This window comes from Haliotis rubra, unplaced genomic scaffold, assembly GCF_003918875.1.
Source record: "Haliotis rubra isolate DU_JTF1 unplaced genomic scaffold, ASM391887v1 Scf914, whole genome shotgun sequence".
Lineage (NCBI taxonomy): Eukaryota > Metazoa > Mollusca > Gastropoda > Lepetellida > Haliotidae > Haliotis > Haliotis rubra.
Genome location: NW_025767651.1, coordinates 316,801 through 340,586, shown reverse-complemented (window position 1 = coordinate 340,586; position 23,786 = coordinate 316,801). Strand labels below are relative to the sequence as shown.

At 38.6% G+C, this 23,786-nt stretch overlaps 1 protein-coding gene across 1 annotated transcript; it reads left to right on the top strand.

Annotated features, from left to right (window-relative positions):
* The first annotated feature begins 2,470 nt into the window (after positions 1-2,470).
* Positions 2,471-23,460, top strand: LOC124264209 (calponin-2-like). Its single transcript, XM_046698948.1, has 5 exons — positions 2,471-2,677; positions 6,021-6,151; positions 6,583-6,685; positions 21,258-21,395; positions 21,931-23,460. Exons 1-5 carry the CDS (start codon positions 2,627-2,629, stop codon positions 22,813-22,815), a joined length of 1,308 nt encoding a protein of 435 aa, XP_046554904.1. The 5' UTR covers positions 2,471-2,626; the 3' UTR covers positions 22,816-23,460.
* The last annotated feature ends 326 nt before the right edge of the window (positions 23,461-23,786 follow it).

Genomic DNA, 23,786 nt, shown 5'->3' with positions numbered 1-23,786 from the left:
TTCAACGGCCTTTAAAAAAACTCTATATATAGAACTCTTCTTCTTCTATGTGAGTGGATCACTGAAAATGACACACAGTATATAATACAGCATTTTACAAAATGATTTCAAAAGAAAAAAATAAATTATTATTTCCGTTTTATCAAAAGTGACATAAACAACATTTTAATTGTAATGTTTTTATGTCCATGATACACCTAAATAACCTGGAGGAATGTGAATGCATTGCAGATGAAGTACACGCTTATTGTACATACATACACATCTTCGAGCCAGACAGAACACACACTTTATGTCCATCCTTTAGTATGGAATTCTTACAATGACATCATCACTGGAATCATGACAATGACTATGAAGAGGTCTGGCATTGATCATATAGACAATATCTATGTTAATCTACATTTATGTTTCGAAACGAGCTAGGCTGCAGACACGACATGATAGATACCCTCAAGAATGAAGACATGTTTACGCCTTCCTTATACAGAACAGACTCAATGACCAACTTCAAGAAGTTATTTTTGGCCCGGCTATGAGTCAGGGGTTCCCCCGCTTCGTGTATCGGACAAAGAGAAGGAGTATGGGGGGATGTTAGGTGTTATAAAACTAGGAACCGACAGTTTCTGGACAGACTTGAAACCAGTAAATCAGTGAAACGGTAAATCACTTACTGGAGTATCTCTTGCCAAGTGCAGGTAAGCCATCAACAAGCTTCATTTAAAGACGTTACGAGGGATATTAATTGGTCAACTATGTATTGTTCATACTCTATACTTGTCTGCAAGTGTTTATGGCATCGAAAGAAATGAGAAATTGCAAATTATGAAGATTTTGATTTTCTTTATTTGAGAAATAATGTCATTCTGTACTAACATGTAATGACATATTATTTGGTTCAACACATGAGATGTAAATTGTAATGAGATATCATTCTTTGGTTAAACACTGGTTAAACAATTGTAATGAGTGAGTGAGTGAGTTTAGTTTACGCCGCACTCAGCAATATTCCAGCTATATGGCGGCGGTCTGTAAATATTAGAGTCTGGACCAGACAATCCAGTGATCAACAGCATGAGCATCGATCTACGCAATTTGGAACCGATGACATGTGTCAACCAAGTCAGCGAGCATGACCACCCCATCCCGTTAGTCGCCTCGTACGACAAGCATGGGTTACGGAAGATTCATTCTAACCCGGACCTTCACGGGTCCAACCCACAAAAGAAAATGAAAAATAAGAAACTTAAGGCGAAGATCCCCAATACAACTGAAACATCAGTAGACCTCCAGAACTTATTTGATCCTCTGGAGATGGATGTTCCTCCATCTTCACAAATATCAGTAGCAACAACTACTCTTCACGTTCACGTGTACGATCACCATTCCAATCTTCTTCCACAAGCATAGATTACTGGATCTTCACGTGTAAATTGTAATGAAATATTCATTGTAATGAGAAGTAAATAATAATGAGATATAATTCTTTAGTTCAACACGGTTCAACAATTAGAATGAAATATCATTCTTAGTTCAACACTGTTATGAGAAGTAAATTGTTATGGGATATCATTCTCAGTTCGACACTGTTAAAAGCATTACAATAAAATGGGATATTATACTTTGCAAATGTGAAATCAGGAATTAGTCTTGATTGTGTAACTTTCTCTAAATGCGTCATTATTTATTATCTTCATCATCATCATGATCATCCACATTGTGGTTATTGTTCTTATTATCATTATATGAGTATCTCATTATGGACTTTTGGAGAGAGAGGGAGAGAGAAAGAGAGACAGAGGAAGGGAGACATACGTACACATACATACATTTGTATTTCAAATATATAGTTGCTTTGTCTCTCTGAATGTACACCTTCGAGTCATATATATGCAAGTACATGTAGGTGACAGATGCAGCAATATAGGTGTGGGTTCCTCAATATGCAACAAGCCTGCAAGTTAAACCTGTAATGTTTCAACCGGAGGTCAGTGTCGCTGCGACATTTTTCTTGTGTAGAACTCAAGAAAACCGACTTACTGCTTTTTTCAGGAGACTTCTCCCAACGCGTGTTGTTCATGTTATTCAAATATGCATAAAAGCATTCTATATCTGATAAGAACCCTGGCAGAACAATCAATCGAAATTATATTCACTCAGCATAGCGTGTCAATTCATTAACTTTGCATTTGCAGGTGATAAAATTATTAAAGTAATCATGATACAACGCATCGTATCAACGATAAAGTATCAAACTGATCATATTAATTCATACATGCTACTGCGATGCTATTCAACCCCGATCCAATGCGGCAGTCGTCATTATTCGCCCAATTTTGCTCATCCGCCATCTTGAAATTTCACTGGAGAACGTACATCACATGCTCGCCGCAGTAGACATATATGGCGAAGGCATGTGGCGGTCGTAATCCAATACCTCGACAGTAGAGAGCATTTCAGCAGCACGGAGATGCGCTTGTGTTGCTCATCCCTTCCTTTCCCACTATCCAACAGGTTCAGACGGCCGCAGTAGCCTTGCTTGAAGACCGTGTGCAAAGCTAGACTCCTGTGTACATTCGAAGGTTTAGCTGTCTCTAGGATAGACCTCTTGTTTTAAAAGACCACCATGGCCAACCAAGCAAAACCTATGGGAGATCAGAGGGCCCACCATGCAAAGGTAAGTTTTAATTGAATCTACGTTTTAGGAATACTATCTCGGTTGTTTAAATGCAACAGGAAAATGGGCCCATACGGCCATTTTTCGCCTCCAATGCTACCGGCGTTTGACATTCTCAGATTTCAGGAAATAATATTCCCTCCTGTTGATCATCTTTGATATAGGTTTATATTCTATTCTGTTATGTTAGCCTTGTAAGTGTATAATGATTAAATGTAACTGCTTCATATTATCGAAGTATGATGCTATTTTATCACGAAATGCATTCGAAGAAAATGATGTTCTGACACGTAATTTCGAATGATGCTAGAGTATATCCACTTGAAATGCAAGTCAAAGGTAATATACACACATGAGCGTAAGTGTTTAAACACAATAGTCACATAATTTGAATTTATGAAATAATATATTTAATAGCAAATAACGTATATTATATTGAGTAACGTGTATCGTATTGTTATCACTTCACTATGATTTTCTGTTCTCAAACAATACCACAAAATATCTTATCTTTTTCATGGACACCTTGTAAGTAGCGGCGCAACCTTCTGGCTATTAATAGCTTGTATATCTGCAGTAGCAAAGGTGTCGATTCCTACACTAGTACCAGTATGCGGGCTGGATCCTACACAACAGCAAACTAAAAATAAGATGCCTGTATACATATAAGCCGCTAACTACGCAGTCGAAATCGGAACTGAAAATCATCACGAAGAGCTCTAAATGATGTATGTCTGTAGAAAAAACATTTTAAACATATTAACATGTTAAACATCAAATAGAAATATAGCATTTTAAACATATTAACAAATTAAACATAAGATAGAAATCTTCATGTTGAGAGAAAGAGGAATTCAGTATTAGCATAGAAACTCAAGGTCGAAATCGTTTCCTTGCCGTACACCCTCTCGAACTCAATTTTCAACTTGAACTGTCTGTTTCAAATTGGTTTTACATATAGACCTTTGGGTAAAAGTACTCAGTTTTACGTAACTTAATTTGTAACTAGTGTATTGGAGTATATTGTTGGGGTAAAACCGTATCCACTTCTGAAAGTGCAGTTGAAATAGATCCCAGATGATCATTATAGGTAGCCAAAATGTAAACACGTCCTAGTTTCAGCTAGTCCATATAAAATGTGTATAATTATGACATGTTTTTATTTTTATATCAAACATAGTTATTGATAGCTGTTTTGACTTTGTAAGTGTTTTCTTCATACGCGTTTCATTGTCTACATACATATTTCATATTAACGTTCCATCGTTGTGCAATCTTCTCAATAAATTTAGCATCTGTTTACATGTCGACAGAATATTTATACTTATACAACATATTTTCCAGTATCTTACACAGTTATAATTACACGCATATTTTAAATAAATGCCTGACGAGCTATTAATATTTTTTTGTTAAATCGGTAAATCCCGGCATATTACTTTACAGTGTTTCTTTGTTAGGGCTTCCATACGACTGAATACCGTTTGTATCTTATCTATACGAGCAAGACATGGCTTGCAACTTGAATTACACTGGCACATGTGTACCATTTCTCATGCCTGGATGTCACTCTCGCTATATGGAACCCGAGCTCCCCTTTGCTACCGTTCCTCTGGAGTGACTCGTCACGTGACCTCGTATTATCGAAATCGTGGAATTCCAGGAACCGCGCAGATGGTCTTTAAGAGTCACGTGACTAAGACCCCTGCATAGCGATGTCAGGGGTCAGATAAGGAAGTTGGTATAGATAGCGTTGTTTTGGGCTGGTGAAAGAAGATAAATTTGCTTTCTGGTGATAAAACGTTAAAACGTGAAATACATTAACTCCATAACAATTTGTGAAGTATGTGAATATGCCCTGTCAAACGGTTACTTGCCTTAAAACTGTATATGTCAGTGTAAACTGTTGACTTACCTGATAACTACATATGTAAATGTGAAATGCAACATTTGCGGCGTTAAACAACAAAAAAAAAAACATGTGCCAATTCATTTTTTTAATGGCATTATGTCACTTGTTAACCTGTCCAAAAATAACTGAGATTTCTTTCGTTAAGTACCCATTTCGTCATATAAAAGTACGAACAGTTTTTTGTTGTTGTTGTTTTTGTGTTGTGTGTAAATTTCACTGAAATACAACCTTAGTTGAAAAGACAAATAAAGACAACAATGCTGAATTTTAATGATAAAATGTAAATAATATAACATTATATATTGTTAAATATTGATAAAAACAAAAACTCCTGAAACAAAGTATGGGAGCCTAAACGTTCAATTTGGATAGGAAGTAGAAGCGTTAACAAACATTTCAAAGACAGACATACATCTTATGAACGCACCACAATTTCTCTTTATCACCACCCCTAAACGCATGGGATACACGTGCACGACGCAGAAGGTCGATAAATCACTGTAGACCATTAATTTTGAAAATCACCATGCATCACACAGATGTTTTAGTGTGTTTCTAGCCAGGTTTTTTGTGTTTGAAAATGAAAATCGTACACATGCAAATTTCACGTCATACACCCATCATCCTTTAAGAGCGTTTTTTGTACAAACAACTATGGTCATAAGGAAGTGCACTTTCAAAACATTCATTATTATCATATCAACATTGACTTACTCCGATATATATATGTCCAATGTTAACGTTGTATATCTTCAATCGGAAATTTGAAATGAAGTTCCCCTATTTTTTTAAGAGTATGCATCGTTCATTATAGCTCCTCCAGAACCGCTCAGGTCGCAACGTGACGCCCATTGTAACTTAACACGCACGCCTGGCGTGAAATATAGGCACGCGCCGGTACATGCAAGCTGACATCACACGTGCGCAGAGCATCTGGTCTGGCAGCCATAAATTTTATCCCTCCTAAATATTTTTATACCTGGGTATTTGTTGGTTTTGAGGTGTGTTTTTTAGGTTTTTATCATTTCAGTTGGCTAAAAATTAGCACGTTTTGATAAACAGTCATGGTAGTGGGTTTGATGTGTGGTTATATTGGTAAGAAATATTTGTAAAATATATTAATAACACTGTTCAAATAAATGAACACAGACAGGGTTGAATTCCGTATACAATGTGTATTATGGCAGTACCATGTTATATTGTAGAGTGGTCCCGAATTTGTTTAACTCAATTTTGACTTGCTTTTTCGTGTGTTTGTGGTGGGTTCCACTTTGGGGGAAGGATGAGTACACCTTTTCAATCATCTCTTTTTGAAGATGATTCATAAACAGTAAATTCATGCATATTTTTAGCACTATGCATATATGATTATTATGATTATAGAAAGGGATTTTTGTCACATTTCATCAATGTGGTGCCTTTGTCGTTCAGGTGGCTGCCAAGTATGACAGTGGTGCGGAACTGGAAGTGAGGAACTGGTTCAAAGCCCTCATTGGAGAGGAAATTGGAGCTGGTGCCATGCAGGTTGAGAAAACACTGAGGAGCGGGGTGTTGCTTGTCAAGTAGGTCACCACAAGCGTCTCACCAAACCCCGTCTGACCCCAGATAATAATAATGATGATGATAATAATAAGGCCACTTCAAGCCGCATTGGCATGCTCTAAGCGCGTGCAGCATAATGGACATTATAACCAGGATCCGGATTCGTCCTGATTATGATCCTTGGTCCCAGTGAAAACCCAAAATAATTGGTCCAAAGCGGACTTGGTCCAACTCAGACCAAAGAACCGCGTTTTCCTACGGACATTACAACTTTGGAATTTTTGCACAGGTTTAAGTTAAATGCCCTAAGTTAAAGATGCCTCACTATTTTGGCTAAAGTTTATAATTGATTTATAAACATCAGACTGAAAGTGAGGACATCATTTCTTCATGCATTCTGAAATGTTCCTCCAATGATTTTTGCTTTAATACAATCCACCATATGTTACAGATTGCTGCAGAAAGTGGTTCAACTTACACCAGATGATATGCGTCCACCAAGAATCAAGACCCTCAAGCTGAAGTTCAATGAGTCTCAGACGCCTTTTAAGCAGGTGGGTAGTCCAAGGTTCTCGTTGACTTTGTTTCGTACTCTGGTGTACACAATCTAGCAATCCGTGGTAGAGCTGTGCGTTGGCAAACAAATGTAATGTAATGGTCATGGTCACCAATGTAGTGGTCAATAATCAAATGGTCATGAATGTAATAGTCAACAATGTACATGTCAACAATGTAATGGTCAACAATGTAATGGTCATGTATTGGTCAACAATGTAATGGTCAACAATGTAATGGTCAACAATGTAATGGTCATCAATGTAATGGTCAACAATGTAATGGTCATCAATGTAATGGTCAACAATGTAATGGTCATCTATGTAATGGTCAACAATGTAATGGTCAACAATGTAATGGTCAACAATGTAGTGGTCAACAATGTAGTGGTCATAATGGTCAACAATGTAATGGTCAGCAATGTAATGGTCATCTATGTAATGGTCAACAATGTAATGGCCATCAATGGTCCATCTTCGACTAAAACCAAAATAAACCGCAAATAGTTGCGAGGTTTACTCATGCAAATCTAAAGAAATTATTTGGTTATCATATGGTGGTTTTATATTCGATTGTTCGGTTACCAGATGGGGCAGCCTATTGTCTACTGGGGACTATTTGTTGTGCCTTGAATTAAGCGTTTTGGAAACATATAAAAATTGTTATAACTGGAGTTTTCTTGGTACGTCTTCCAGGAATGTTTGAGCTCTGTGCCTTTATATTTGAATTGAAATTTGGACTGATATGTTGAATGTTTATAGCTTGCACAGATAGATAATATTTTGGGTTGTTATCGTGGACGTTTAAGATGTTGGCTGTTATGTTTGATGTGTTATGTTTGGTCTGATACAGTTGAGGTTGACATTGGACCTGTTTTATTCGACGCTTATAGTTCGGGCTGTTATAGTTTACGTTTGAGGCTTGGGTTGTTGAAGTTAAAGTTTAGCCTGTTATATTTGACGTTCACAATTTGACCTGTCATATTGGACGTTTATGGCTTGGGCTATTATATTTGAGGTTTCAGGATATGGCTGTTATATCTGATGTTTAAGGTTTGGGCTTTTATATTTGAGGTTTATTATTTAACCTTTCACATTTGAGTTTTGCGTTTGGCCTGGAATATTTGACGTTTAAAGTGTCTGAGATTTGAGTATGAGTCTTGGTTATATGTTGTACCATGGGTTCTTATACAGGTGTTACAAACTGCATACTAAAGCTAGCGGCCAAATACTTATCGTTTAACTCCGTTCTTCATCGCCCGTTTATGGCGAATGTCAACAAAATATACACCTTCCTCTGATACCATCGCACATATTTCTATATGGCTTGTTCGAGTGTGTACACCTTGTATGGGATTTTCTTTGACAATTGTTTGAGCAAAGTATGTAGTAGGAACATATGTATGACACTTTCAAGACTATTTCAAATAGTATGTCTTATAGATGGACTCAACTTGCGCTGATTTAATGACTTTGCAGCTGTGATCGCTCGTTTTCAGCGCATATGTGATAAACAGACATGCGTAGCGTAGAACTAATGTATTCTTTGTCTTACAAACATCTACAATTAGGCATTGATCAAATGCAATGTACTGAGACATTAAAAAATCGTTTTAGTTTGTGTTAACGTTCACAAATCTGTGTTAATCAAATGCACAGATGTAGTAGAACCTCCTCAACTTTACCACTCATGTTCTGAAACTGTTCTGCATGTTCTGCGTCAACACTCATCTATCTTGTTTTGCCCGTGCCTGTTGTTCTTCATTTCAAGTTCTTCGCATGCTGGTTGTCGTTCCATGTTGTAACTGCATGATGTTAAGCATCATCTCGGTGTATGGGTATTGGCTGTATCTACACCATTAGAGGTGAGGGAAAGTCCAGAGGGTAAACGGAATGACTCAATACATTCAGATCTGAACAGCAAGTACTTTTAGGTCTAAAAAACAAGAAAGTACAAGGTATGATCATGGCCAGTAGGATTTGCATAATTTAGAAACTTATTGAAGCTTTTAAAAACTATAAATTCTACACATTCACGTTTCGGACGTTTTTAATATAACAACACCAAAATTGACTTCATAGCAACACTAAAACGGACTTCATAGCAACACTAAAACGGACTTCGTAGCAACACTAAAATGGACTTCGTAGCAACACTAAAACGGACTTCGCAGCGACACTAAAACGGACTTTATAACAACATTAAAACGGACTTTATTGCAGAACTTCAAAGCAACATGAGAAGTTTACAATAAGCTAAAATGTGTCTTGAGATTGTATAGTCTTGAATAAACATTTATTGTCATCAGCCGAATGTGACTTTCGAATTAAAACGAAATACAGACAGTAAAAAACATATGGTTTAACCGAGCCTTCGGTAGGCGACCTATTTATAGTTATACTCTCTTGTTTCCGTTGGAGAGCATCAAACAAACCTAGAGTGAGTGAGGTAGTTTAGTATCACTCAGACATACAGTGGAGGAGATTGGCGTCGCTGAGGTATACAGAGAATCATTTATTGACCGATGAACTATTCAAGTTTTTTTTCATTAGGAAGTTTGTTTTCACATCGACAGAAATTCACCTATCGTTAGTTTTTCCTTGTTTATCAGATTAAACAAACAACTAAAAAAACAAATACGGAAACCAATCAGTTTTTGTTTTCTTTTTGTCTGGTGATTTATTGGGAAGGCGTTTATTGACCAGAGAGAGCCAGTGAAAGTGAAAGTGGTAACTTCATGACACTAATTACATCGTCTTGACCTGGCCAAGCGATCTTAGGGCCACGCTGATCGTAAGTCCCATACTCTAACACAGACTTAAGACTGTCCTAGAGCTAAGATAGTTTTGTGAAAGTGTCTCCTGGGCATTGATTTTCGAAGCTCTCTTAGCGCTAAGACAGTCGTAAGTTAATGTTAATGCATAGCACTTACGACTATCTTAGCGCTAAGAGAGATTCGAAAATCTAGGCCCTGGATTGTCGTAGGCCGGCAGGAGGCTTGTGGTATGACGGAGTAGGCCAAAATATACAAAACCTTGGGTCATTTAATCCATTACAAACAGTAAATTTCAAGGAAAATTGGTTTGTTCAAAAGTGCAGTATTCCAGACACATTCACAACTTATCATTCAAACATCCCTTCCTGAAGACAAGTTATGTTAACAATCTAACTTTAATTCTGACTGACAATTATCCTTATTCTTTTGCATTGCATGTACTGTTATTTTGCATTCTTCTTTCGTTCTGTTTGTTTACTGCGCGAGCACATATTTCAGCATATTCTCATTTCATTGCTCAACCTCTTGTCATAGATAAATCTCGTTTCGAAATGAAGTGAAACGAGAAATTCTTGAGCTACCTTGTTGTCTTGAAGTGCATGAAGTCAGTTGACTTTTATGGCTGACCTGGCCAATTATTGAACAATACAGGCGTGCATTGTATGATCATGCATCGAATCTATCGGTTTTAACTGGTGCATTCTAACCCGTTTATTGACATTTCGGATTAACGTTTAACGTCAAGCACAGTCAAACATGCACGTGTTTGCGTTAAGCACTACACTTGTATCTTGACTGAAGTTAACAACGTTATGTGACAGTCTATCTTATTACATAGTATGTTATCCCTACCCAATTGTCGTAAACCCATCCATGTGCTTACGTTCATGTTTTTGTATATATACGGTAAATTAACACACATTTCATGGAAAAATATCTTCAGAAAAAAAACACATTTAACACCAGAAATAAAAAGAAGCGCTTGGTGGCAACACTGTTTCTCTATGATTTGATCCAAATAATTGCTGTTTGCATTATTCTCCAAAATAAAAACCAAGCACAATTTGACCAATTTTGGTGTTTCTGATATGAAACAACATATATGTTTTTCTTTCTCTTACTCTCCTCACGAATGCCACCATTTACAACTGTATTCTACTTCGAATAATACTGGATTGTACTTTGAATGCCTGTATTGTTGCGTTTCGTTCAAGCATTTGAATGCCACCATGTTGTTTCCTTCGTTACCATGGATACTACGGCTGTTGAGGACACGAGCATGCCCGGATGTTCTTCTCGACGTCATGCTATGATATCCTACAGCGGTTGTGCTCCTTTGTTCTGGGATGAATGGATTATTTTGAAGGATTCGTTTTGGAATCTTGTGCATTCAGAAAATGGAGTACATCGACTATATATGTATATATGGTTCTTGTTTGGCTTCATATGCATTTTCCGTTTATGCTTTTTTGCTGAAATACTGCGAAATAGATTATAGAAATTTAAAAGAACAGAAATACATCTTCGAGAGGCTAGTCGTATGGTAAGTACTGGTTGCAGTGGTAGAAATCCCTTTAACAAACTTAGTCCACCTTATCATTATTTACAAGAAGTCTTTGTCCCTTGAAGTCAAGGGGTGTTGAAACGTGTGGTGTACCTTCGAAGGTACATGCTACTTTTAATCTTTCACAATATCATATTTGGTAGTTTTGTTTGTTAGTTTGTGTAACGCCGCACTTGGAAATATTCCAGCTATTTGACGGCGGTCTGTAAATTATCGAGTCTGGACCAGACATTCCAGTGATTATCATCATGAGCATCGACGAAATTGGGATACGATGACGTGTCAACCAAGCCATCGAGCACCCGATCCCGTTAGTCGCCTCTTACGACAACCGATCCCGTTAGTCGCCTCTTACGACAATCGTGGGTTGCAGGAGACCAGTTCTAACTCGGATCATCACGGGTGCAATGTCACCGTATTCGATGGTGTAGATCGATGCCAAACACTGGTCAGACATGATTTAATACAGACTACCTTCACATAGAAATATTGCTGAGCGCGGCGTTAAAACACAAACCAACAAAACAAGACAGCACGACATGTATAGAAAACAACTCCATCGCGACATTGAATTCAATTAATTCAATGACATACATAGGCAGTTCTGGGGTTATTTTATGAACCTGCTGATGTCATATATACTTTTCAGGTGCTATCATTAGCTGCTTCAGGATTATGACGTCGAAGGTTAGGTTCTTTCCGTGAAACACCTTTTCCCTTTGAAGTGACTATAGACCCTATCCAATCATAGACCCTATTTCCGTAAATGCAAGCCTCAGCACCTCTCCAGAGTGGATACCTATATAACTCCCTCGATTAGGGCCATGTGTTCCTGCTTATTAGCCCATATCCGGGACTGGTAACACCGAAAGGTCACCTAGCTAAATACGTGTGTAGTTTTCCCTGACTGAAATTCCCCTGTGGATAATTATGTTTAGTTGAATATATATTGAATGAAATCAGATCTGATTGTAAGATTTGATCAACGACAGTGTGTTGATCTTACAGATAGCGCAAAGGTGGAACTTAATTCTAACTTGGCAGGATCGGTTGGGTAGCCTAGTGGTTAAAGTGCCGCTCGTCGCGCTGAGGACCCGGGTTCGATTCCCCGCATGGGTACAATGTGTGAAGCCCATTTCTGGTGTCCCCCGCCGTGATATTGCTGGAATATTGCTAAAAGCGGCGTAAAACAAAACTCATTCACTCACACACTCACTATAACTGGGTAGATTTTGTGCAGAACTGCAGAATATTAATGAAACTATCTTATTTTATTAATTTATTTGGTATAAATGCGTGTACCATGTGGAAATGGATCATTGCAACAGGTTATATAGGTCAGGAGACCACAGCATATAACTGAAAACATTTCAATGTTGTTATTGGGTATGCATTAATGTACCACAATCGGTGGAAATAGATTACGACATATTAGATATTATGGAGACCACAGAATATAACTGAAAACATTTTAATATAGTTATTGGGTATACATGTACCGCAGTCGTTTAGTCCGGATTCTGCAGACATACATGTATGTACCAGCAAGGTTGTGATTGTACATCGCCTCAAGAAAGTAATTTAAGAAACTACTCACAGCATCCATGTTTAATAATGATATTCAAAGTGTGTGAAAGTGACACCAGAAGTTTTTAAACACATAAAATTAAATATTGCCACGGAACCGAATCATTTCAGCATACTGATATCAAATGGTCATTGAAAATACTGTTAATAGATCGCTGTTTTTAATATGAATAAGTGATATATAATTAAACGTTTATCAAATAAATACTGGTAATCAGTTTACACAGTGTTTTGTTAAACTGCTGCCAGATCATTAAACATACGATTAAAACTGCTGCTGGAACGTTTGTAATAATCTACAATCATTCGTCACCACTCGCCCCTTTCCGTAACCTCGCTATTCGGCTTGTCCCGGAATTGGTCACGAATGAATCTACAATGTTTCAATGTCCCTATCAAAAGTTGAGTGTTATATACAGCTGCGTCCTTGACAGCCTGTGAATAAGCTGATATCTTGGTATCTCACAGTGTCGGTGGGGCAGTCTAGTGGTTAATGGGTTCGCTCGTCACGCGAATGCCTGGGTTCAATTTTCCACCTGGATACAATGTTTGAACCCAGTTTCCGTGTTGTGATATTGCTCAAACACCTCGCACTCCTTTTTCACTCATGATACATTTTCGTATTTACACTTTGGTTCAGAAAGCCCTGTGATTTCGTGAACTCAATAATGAGTAAATAAATTACATGTTATCCTTAGAATGGTTGAGTGAGTTTAGTTTTACGCCGCTTTTAGCAATATTCCAGCAATATCACAGCAGGGGACACCAGAAATGGGCTTCACATATTGTACCCATGTGGGGAATCGAACCCGGGTCTTCGGCGTGACGAGCAAAGGCTTGAACCACAAGGCTAACCCATCTCTCCCGTTATACTTAAATGTATTACAGGTATTATGTATAGAAACACAGCCATTAACGAACTGTTTCCCTTTTTTTGCAATGCACTTAATACATGCACAATATCATCACTCATTACACACATAGATCCTAACAACATGGGCATATTTAGCTTCACTAACATCAGTGCACACTAAACGGTTACGTCAAATTCACAATTCATGACCAACGGTCTAATATTCCAACAACATGAACAAGACTCGGGTTAGAATTGGTGTTCAGCAACCCATGCTTGTCGTAAGAGACGACTAAAGAGATCGGGCGGTCCTACTCTGGTCCTACTCTGTGACCTGATAGGACGCGCGAAGATCCGGGGTAGAATAGGTCTTCAGCAAGCCATGTGCTTGCCATAAAAGGCGACTATGCTTGTCGTAAGAGGCGACTATGCTTGTCGTAAGAGGCGACTAACGGGATCGGGTGGGCAGTTTCGCTGACTTGGTTGACACATGTCATCGGTTCCCAATTGCGTAGATCGATGCTCATGCTGTTGATCACTGGATTGTCTGGTCCAGACTCGATTATTTACAGACCGCCACCATATAGCTGGGATATTGCTGCGTGCGGCGTAAAACTAAACTCACACTCACTCACTCTGACCTGATAGATAGATGCATCATGCCCATACTGTTGATCACTGGATTGTCTGGTCCAGACTGGATTATCTACAGACCGCCGCCATATAGCTGGAATATCGCTGAGTGCGGCAAACAAACCAAAACCCAACAACATCCTGATATTTAACAGTAAACAACTATATTAATGCGAAATATGCACATGTTAAATCGTCAGTAATTGTATCATTATTCCTTATAAACATTTAATCTGCATTGATGCTGATTGCGATGCTGATGATGGTGATGATGATGATGATGATGATGATGATGATGATGATGATGATGATGATCCATTTGTTAGAATATCTCTTAATGTATAAGTGTAAGATCTGGTCTCTGCTTTGTTTGATATATTTGAAGCTAGCTTTGCTATTTCGGAGTTTAAATGCTGCATTTCCCTCAATAGAGAAATGAGCCGTTTCCAAAAGTGCAGTATGTAAATACACCCATTTCTATACTTAATTTCTCATCGTGTCTGACATGTGAATTCTAGGTTCGAATCTATAATCTCACACGTCCAATATTGTTGAGGACAGGCACCCCTTTACTTCTTGGATAATTTTAACCCAGGTTGTATAATAATAATGATAATAATAAATGAATCGTACGATCGTTCCATATTCAAACTCAGTTAGCTGTGGCCGTTTGTAGTCATAGTGGATCATGTCCCACTGACAAGTTGAATACCCATCCATTGGGCTGATTAATCTGAGGTTTCAAATCACGATAATCACCTTAAATTGAAACGAATGATTTTACGTCCGCATCAACCAGAAAGCTTATCGATAGGCAGTTTGAAATACTGACACATGAAGTCACGGGTTCAAATATACAAGGTATATTTGAAACATTAAGATAGAAAGTACGACTATTACGTAGGGATATTTCAAATTCGAGAATCAGTACAAGGTTTTTGACAAAATGTCTACTAGTAATGACTTGGGGCTTGGGACTAAACTTTTCAAGGTTTGCAGACTCTCCGCGCTCAGTAAGAAGAACACGGGTTCACTCAGTAAGTGTTTGCGCTACACACACTCTCTTTGGCAAGGAAAGCCTATAGATGCAGAAAGGAGTTACGCATATGCAGCGGTATAAGATCCTTAGAGGACACTAGGTGTTTCTACTGACTCTTTCAACGTCCTTTACTCAATATATTCTCCTACACCTAATGTAAATGTTAGAAGTTAACATCCTCTGTTTTCAATGACATATTTTAGGTCAACCGGTTTTTAAATATTTGGACATAAGCAGCGGTATAAATTGCCACGAGGACTTGGATGTTTCCATTGACTCTTACAAAGCAGTTCACTGAATATGTTCGCCCACACTTAACGTAAAGGTTTGAAATCAACTTACTATCTTTTCAATGACAAATTTCAGGTGAACCGTTGTTATGTAGTTTCTTTAATGTAACATTGGGCCCTTCCATTGTGTAATCAGAGTAAAATAAATTGTTTGACAGGCAATACTTCGTGAGTCAATAATGAGGCATACAACTCCATGCAATAAACGTGAGGTTGTTATCAGTATCTAATTTCAATTCAATTGGTGGCCGGTGAGGGAAGTTTGTACAGTAGCAGAACCCGGAATAACTTTAACACTACACAATGGCAAACCTGCCAGTAGGTTATAATTGTTTGTTGTTTTAGCGCATCAGTCTGCAATAAGTCAGCTATATGGCCATGGCCTGTAAATGATCGAGCCTTGATCAGACAATACAGAGATTAATATAATGAGCAACTAACAAATGGCGTAGGTTTCTCGGAGCCTCTATTAAGTCAGAATCTCGACCTGTTTCACATGTAGAATATGTCAATGTACAATGGTTGTTAAGATTACCGTATGATATAATTATGATTATGATTATGAATATGATGGTATAGTGATGAGACTCAGGAGTGTCGCAAATTCGAATCAAAGAGTTAGTGAGTGAGTATTGTTTTACGCCACTATTAACAATATTCCAGCAATATCACGACCCGGGACACCTGAATGGGCTTTACACATTTACCCATGTTGAGAATGGAAGCCGGGTCTTTAACCACTAGGTTATATCCCACCGCCCCTAAATCAAAGAAGAAATCTAAATATTAAATTGATTGAAAGCACCTATCATGAGTTTTAGCAAAATGAAAAAAAACCGACTATGACTTCCATCACTTAGGGGATGGGGTGGGGGGTCATCACTCAACAAGGTGATGCGCCGTCGCAACAAAACTGAAATACTGTTCAAAGCGACTTTACCTCAAACGTATATAGACAGGTGACTTGCGACCCGTGAGTCTAGTCAGTAAGTCACAGACCAACACAATGAGCTGATAAATGACTTTTTATTTACATATCCATCATAAGCTCAGAAAAATTTAACAATTATGCTAAGTCGACATGTGAATTCGACCCGTGAAGATCCGGGTTTATGATTTGATCTTCAGCAACCCATGCTTGTCGTAAGAGGCGACTAACGGCAGGTGGTCAGGTTTGCTGACTTGGTCGATACTCATGCCGTGGATCACTGGATTGTCTGGTCCATATTCGATTTATTTATAGACCGTCGCCATATATTCAAGTGCGGCTTGAAACAACAAACATTAGTGAATTATTTACATCCAAATTACCCAGTTCATATATAGAACTCTTGCAAGTTTTGACAATCAAACATAACAACATCGAAAAAAATTTTAAATATGTTATTGACACAATTATAACACAATTGTTCTGTCTAGAAACAGCTTCATTCAGTGTTTGGAACAATGTCCTCCACGGTTCTGAAATGACATATAAATAAACTAAAGCTATATTCTGTAGGATTTCACGATGTACTCATTTCAGCCTGAGGGCCAGTGAGGGGTGTAATTCATTATGTGTTTCATGAATCACTTTATGATCCACTTTAGCTTCTTCCTTTTCTTGGTTTGGGGATGGGGGTAGACTGAACGATGGTCGGTGGAGGGGGTCATATCTAAACCGACTACCCAGCCAATTTCGCTCAGTCCTATACCCCTGAACCTACAATGTTTAGCCAACAGTGTTTAGCCAAAGGCAATTCTTACTAATTTAGCTTCTTTCCAATATCACTTGGTTCTGGAATCTGGGTGGTGAGGTAGCCCAATAGTGAAGCATTCGCCGTAATACTGGGGTCTGTTCCTCACACGAGTAAACTGATGTGCCCATGAGAATGCTGAATGTTACCGAAAGCGGCTTAAAACCAAATTCACCCAGTAATTTCTATTGAAGACAGGGATAAGAAACGAATTTGCAAGAAAATTATTTCCAGTGTTTTCGATGTTGTACATTTGTGTCAATAGAGGTAAATGTATTTTTTTCAAAGATGAGATAAGATACCTACTATCGGTTGTGTATTATGGAGATTTGTTTTTTATTGTTGAGAAGTTTCGAATTAAAATGTATTAAATAAAAAACAAAAACGGGGAGATATATTCTTCGATTGCTGACTAAGCTCAAGTCAGTTTATATTTTTTATATACTATCACTTATCAGAAAATAATCACAAACTTTCAGTAATTATTCTTGAAGCTAAGTAAAAATATTGAATTTTCTGTCAACTGTATATATATATTTGTCTTTAGAGGACACTAGAAAATTGAAATAACTAACTGGGATAAAGATAAAGTCATCAGAAACATGTTCCCCAATTTAATGCAAAAATATTATCATTTATACAGTTTTAGCTATCTCATCTTCGGCCATTATGCGTGACCTTTTACACTCGTGACGTGACTCAGATCACCATAATGCGTTTATTTATATATTTTAATATTTCTTTTCGATACGAATTTCTTGCCAGTACTGCTCTCTCACACATGCCAATTGATTTTACATTGTGGGAATTTGAACCAGAAGTATACATCTATACTTGAAGCAACCGTTTGTAGATGGTTTCGTTTCATGTCACAGCTCGGATATCATAAACAAAAACACTTTGATAATAATGTTTTGAAAACTTCCACTTGCCTTTCCTGCCACAACATTGTAATTATCCATTGTGGAGCAGAAACTGGTACTCACTATCCAACAAGTTTGCAGCCGATCAAATGATGAGCGCCCTCTAAGTAAGGGCAGGTAACTCTAATAACAGAAACATGCGGACTGATACATTGACGCCTTATTGGTAAATGCTGTGATTGTTCAAGTCATTAAGGCATGATGCTGTCTCAACTTGGTTGAAAATATGAAAGATTGTGTTTATGCTGTCTGAAGTTTGTAAACCGACCAAGTCGCCACCATTTCGAAAAATGTATTCCAGGTTTTCTGTACTTAAAGTTTGTGGATGCCATTATCCAGTTTTGGAATATCATACACGCTCATGGATCCTTTTGCTCACATGTCATGGGTACGATTGAATTTTTATTGTCAGTTCTTTTACGTTCTTGAAAAGGAAATTATCATTTTAAATATTTTCTTCTAAATTGTTTCCATGAAATATAACGTTGAGAATTTAACTGACGTGAAAACGCTGATTCACCCTTAAAGCTGTTCAGTGTGCTTAATGACATTTGCTGTGATAAACGATGATTTTTCGGACGTTCTTAACATACCATACTGGCAACTGCTAGATGTCGTTTGGCAAATAATGGTAGCAAGCAAACTTGTTGACGGAAAGCGTATAGCAAACCTGCCTTGGGGACAGATTTTTCAAAATTCCTTCCAGTCAAAAATATATACTGTTTGTTAGTTGGCCATGAGAATTACAGCATGATGGTATGACTGCATGTTGTTTTACGCATTGCGATACTATACGAGTGGAATGTCAAATGCGTTTCTGTACATTGACAATATCAAGTTTTCCGACGTCCGACACAATCGCAAAATGATAACTGAAGTAGGAAAAAGCAGGGACAAAGTATTTGCTTCGTTACAGCAGTGTGTTCGACACATCAATAATCGTTCCAGTGGTGTTTATCATGTATGGTGTTCGACACATCAATAGTCGACCCAGTGGCGTTTATCATAAATGATGTTCGACACATCAATAGTCGACCCAGTGATGGTTATTATAATGTTGTTCGACACATCAATAGTCGACCCAGTGGTATTTATCATAAATGATGTTCGGCACATCAATAGTCGACCCAGTGGTGTTTATCATAAATGATGTTCGACATATCAATAGTCGACCCAGTGGTGTTTATCATAAATGATGTTCGACATATCAATAGTCGACCCAGTGGTATTTATCATAAATGATGTTCGACACATCAATAGTCGACCCAGTGGTGTTTATCAATATGATGCTCGACACATCAATAGTCGACCCAGTGGTGTTTATCATAATGATGCTCGACACATCAATAGTCGACCCAGTGGTCTTCATCATAAATGTTGTTCGACACATCAAAAGTCGACCCAGTGGTGTTTATCATAAATGTTTCTGTACTATTATTCTCCAAAAGCAATAGCACAGTTTGTTAGCAATGTACTCTCTTATTTTCATATTTTTGGTATCTCAGTGACATTTTTTGGATTTAAGGATTTCATGTCAATTTCTTGCACTTTGTGTGCACCCTAACGACAAGAGAAAAAATATTCTAGGCTATATGTATATGAATGACATATCGTAAAGTGTTACCTTTTAAATGAGTTATCATTTGTTCTCGGTGTAGAGTTGCTTTCCTTTTGCGAGCCAGGAACGTATAACCGAAGGTTTGAATCCAAGATTCTGCCTAATAATGTTCATTGATTTGTCAACTTAACGCCTTTTCTCCTAGGTTTATCACTTCTCACGTTGTTCCCATTATAAGCTCGTGTTCATGATATAGCTGCACTGTTCAAAACGGCACTGAAACCAAACGTCCTTGAATCATTTGATAACTTATTAGTCTGATTTATGCAAAATCGACAACAAACCCTATGATTTATGCAAAATTGACAACAAACCCTATGATCTATCACTTCTGATGTTTTAGTCAACATTTTGCTCGGGACCATGGCGGTATAAAAAAAACCAGTCATAATAAAAGACATTTGTAAAGAATGAGCAGTTGTGTATTGCTTCATATGCTGTGTATAATGACAGGTCCATCCGTATCAGAAAACTCAATTCGATTCTGTTTTGATTTGTAGAATGACAGGTCCATCTGTATTAGAAAACTCAATTCGATACGTTTTTGCTTTCTAACATGACAGGTCCATCTGTATCAGAAAACTTAATTCGATGCTCTTTTGCTTTCTAGCATGATCCATCTGCATTAGAAAACTCAATTCGATACTTTTTGCTTTCTAGAATGACAGGTCCACCTGTATTAGAAAATTCAATTCAATACTTTTTTGCTTTCTAGAATCACAGGCAAATCTGTATTAGAAATCTCAATTCGATACTTTTTTCCTTATAGAATGACAGGTCCATCTGTATCAGAAAACCCAATTCGATACTATTCTGCTTTGTAAAATGACATGCTCATGTGTATCAGAAAACTCAATTCGATACTCTTTTGCTTTGTAGAATGACAGGTCCATCTGTATCAGAAAACTCAATCCATGCTGTTCTCTGGGTTGAAATCATAGGTAGCTCCCTGCACCTTGAAACTTGGAGACATACCGTCATTAGTACCTGTACTTTGATTGCATACCCTAAACCTTCCATAGCAATACAAGCGTACTCTCATATTTCCGTTTTGCATAGCTGAAAGATGCGACAAATCTCTCAAAGGTGTCCCAAATGAGGTCCAAACGCACGTTCTGAATTTACCATACCAAGGCGGTAATAAACTGATTAGAGTGATAACGAGCTTTCAGTAGCAGCACCAAGCAGTAACTCTCCGTCCTAATGGTAGTAGATCTTTCTTGGCACGGCCCACGTATAAGGCGCCGGATCTCACTGTAGGCTTAGTATACCTGCGGGTTTCCAGTGACTAATGATCGAACAATCAATCACTCGTTGGCTCCTGTCCTTAGGTGTCCTGCTCTTCTAGCATCATGCCCTTGCAAGCGAGTTCCACCAAAGTGCCAAATGCTTCATACCTGAATCATTTCGGTTCTTCTTCCCACATTAGACCAGCACACCGTGATACAACGGGCAAATGCAGTTCAAAACGTTTACTAAATGACCACATAATGGCTACCCTCGAAGACTCGAACGTTGAACTCTTGTCCTGACATTTGTGCTTCCCTTTCAGATGGAGAACATTGAGGTCTTCCTGAAGGGGGCAGAGGCATTCGGAGTTCCATCGAACAGTCTCTTCCAGACAAACGACTTGTATGAAGGTCGCAACATGGCCATGGTTATCTCAACAGTTCTTCAAGTTGGCACCGAGGTGAGCTACAATAGATGCCACCGAGCAATTGGATTTGGCACTGCAATGTTTGGGCCAATCTTCCCCAAACAGATATCGGATTGTCCACCAAAGAGTAATGTCTTCTTGCAGGTCATGGGATCAATGGTTACTACTATCTGAAATACCTAATGTCACTATATGTAATTACTAATGTTTGTGTGTGTGTGTTTTTCCTGCCTTCATTGCTTGCTCCTCATGAAGATTCGGGCTAGATCTTCAGCAACCCATGTTTGTCAAAGGAGGCTACAACAGGATCGGTTGTCAGGCTCGCTGACATGGTTGATGTCATTTTCATGTCCAGTTGCATGGACTGATGCACGCGTCTGATTGTGGCCAGATTTTTTACTTATGACTTCTGTCATGCAGCTGAAACATTGCTGGATGTGATGAACAATCAAGCACATCATAAGTTGCTGTGTAGTGATTTAATTGAAATGATGTGAAGTGGTAAGTCCAACTCATGCATCATTATAAATGTACGATGTTTTTCAACATTCTCATGTTGCTGTTTCAGGCTCAGAGATGTCAATACAACGGACCTGCTTGTGGACCCAAGCCATCTGAGAAAATCGAGTACCACTTCACTGAAGAACAGCTGAAGGCAGGACAGGCCATCATCGGTCTTCAGGCTGGCACAAACAAGTGCGCCTCCCAGTCTGGCATGTCCATGGGTGCTGGTCGTCACATTGCTGACATCAAGGTGGACGACATGGACAAGAGTAGCCAGGGCATGATCGGTCTTCAGGCAGGCACCAACAAGTGCGCCTCTCAGTCTGGTATGTCCATGGGTGCTGTTCGTCACATTGCTGACATCAGAGCTGATGACATGTCAAAGGAAGGCCAGACCATGATCGGCCTTCAAGCTGGTAGCAACAAACATGCTTCACAAGCTGGTATGTCCATGGGTTCCGTTCGTCACATTGCTGACATCAGAGCTGATGACATGTCCCGAGAAGGCCAGACCATGATCGGCCTTCAAGCTGGTAGCAACAAAGGTGCTTCACAATCTGGTATGGCCATGGGTGCTGTTCGTCACATTGCTGACATCAGAGCTGATGACATGTCACGAGAAGGCCAGACCATGATCGGCCTTCAAGCTGGTAGCAACAAAGGTGCTTCACAATCTGGTATGGCCATGGGTTCAGTTCGTCATATTGCTGACATTAGAGCTGATGGCATGTCAAAGGAAGGACAAACCATGATTGGTCTTCAAGCAGGAAGCAACAAAGGAGCTTCCCAGTCAGGAATGTCCATGGGCGGACAGAGGCACGTGGCTGATATTGCTGTTGATGACATGTCCCAGGCTTCCAAGGCTACAATTAACCTGCAGTACGGTTCAACAAAGGGAGCTAACCAGCAGGGAATGTCCTATGGCGGACGCCGTGACATTACTAAGTAATCTCCCTTGCTCTGAGGACTTTGAAAGGTTAACTGCATTACGACAGAGAATGAATTCTATACGGAATAACTAACAACGCCATCGAACGAAACTACAGAGTGGTTAGGCTACGTTTTGCTTTTCGACAAATTATGTTGAACTTAATTTTTAGAAATATATAGCAAGCTATTCCTTTGTAAATGCGCCGTTATTATCCCAATGCTCAATAGATCAAGTGACAAGTTTGTACATAAAATTATAATGCTGTAAATGTTAGCGAAAAACTGCATCAATGGAATGATGGGATACGATCTTCCTCAGCGTTTCTTTTCCTCGGTGGTTCTCCTGTAGCACACAGCACTCTATTCCCGTCCACAACTGTATTATACACACTTGTCTCCCTTTAAAACAGGACTGTTGGATTGTTGCTATGTGCTCATCCGGGTCCTTCAATGATGACGTCACCGCCATTGTTGTTCATCTATGTCAGTGCATATTTAATTTATTTGTTTCACGGAAAATGGCAAAGATGAGACATCATTGCACTCCAAATGCTGTCATCTTACTGAAGATTTTGAAAATAAAACAACGTCTGAAAAAAAATCTTTATAGATGTTACACGTGGTTCAGATGAATTTTGTGATTGAATAAATTAATTGTTCATTCCTTTCCTTGTTATGCGTTTTATATCGGAAGAAAGGGCGTTGAGTTGATGTAAACTGGTGTTGAATGTCGTGTTCGAGTGTACTTCTCTTACACAGTGACGTCCGTGCATGTGTGCGTATGTGTAAATGTCTGGATGCTAATAGTTTTCCGGATATAGGCCGTTTTAAAAATGATAATCCCCTTAGATACCATGATATATACGCTCTATAAATAGATTCGCAAGTTTAATATTGGCTTGGAGCAGACACGCACATGTCTTCCCTTTAATGCCGAGCCAGGTTTCATTTTTTCTGTCTTCTAGTATGACGCGGTCATGGCTGAAACTA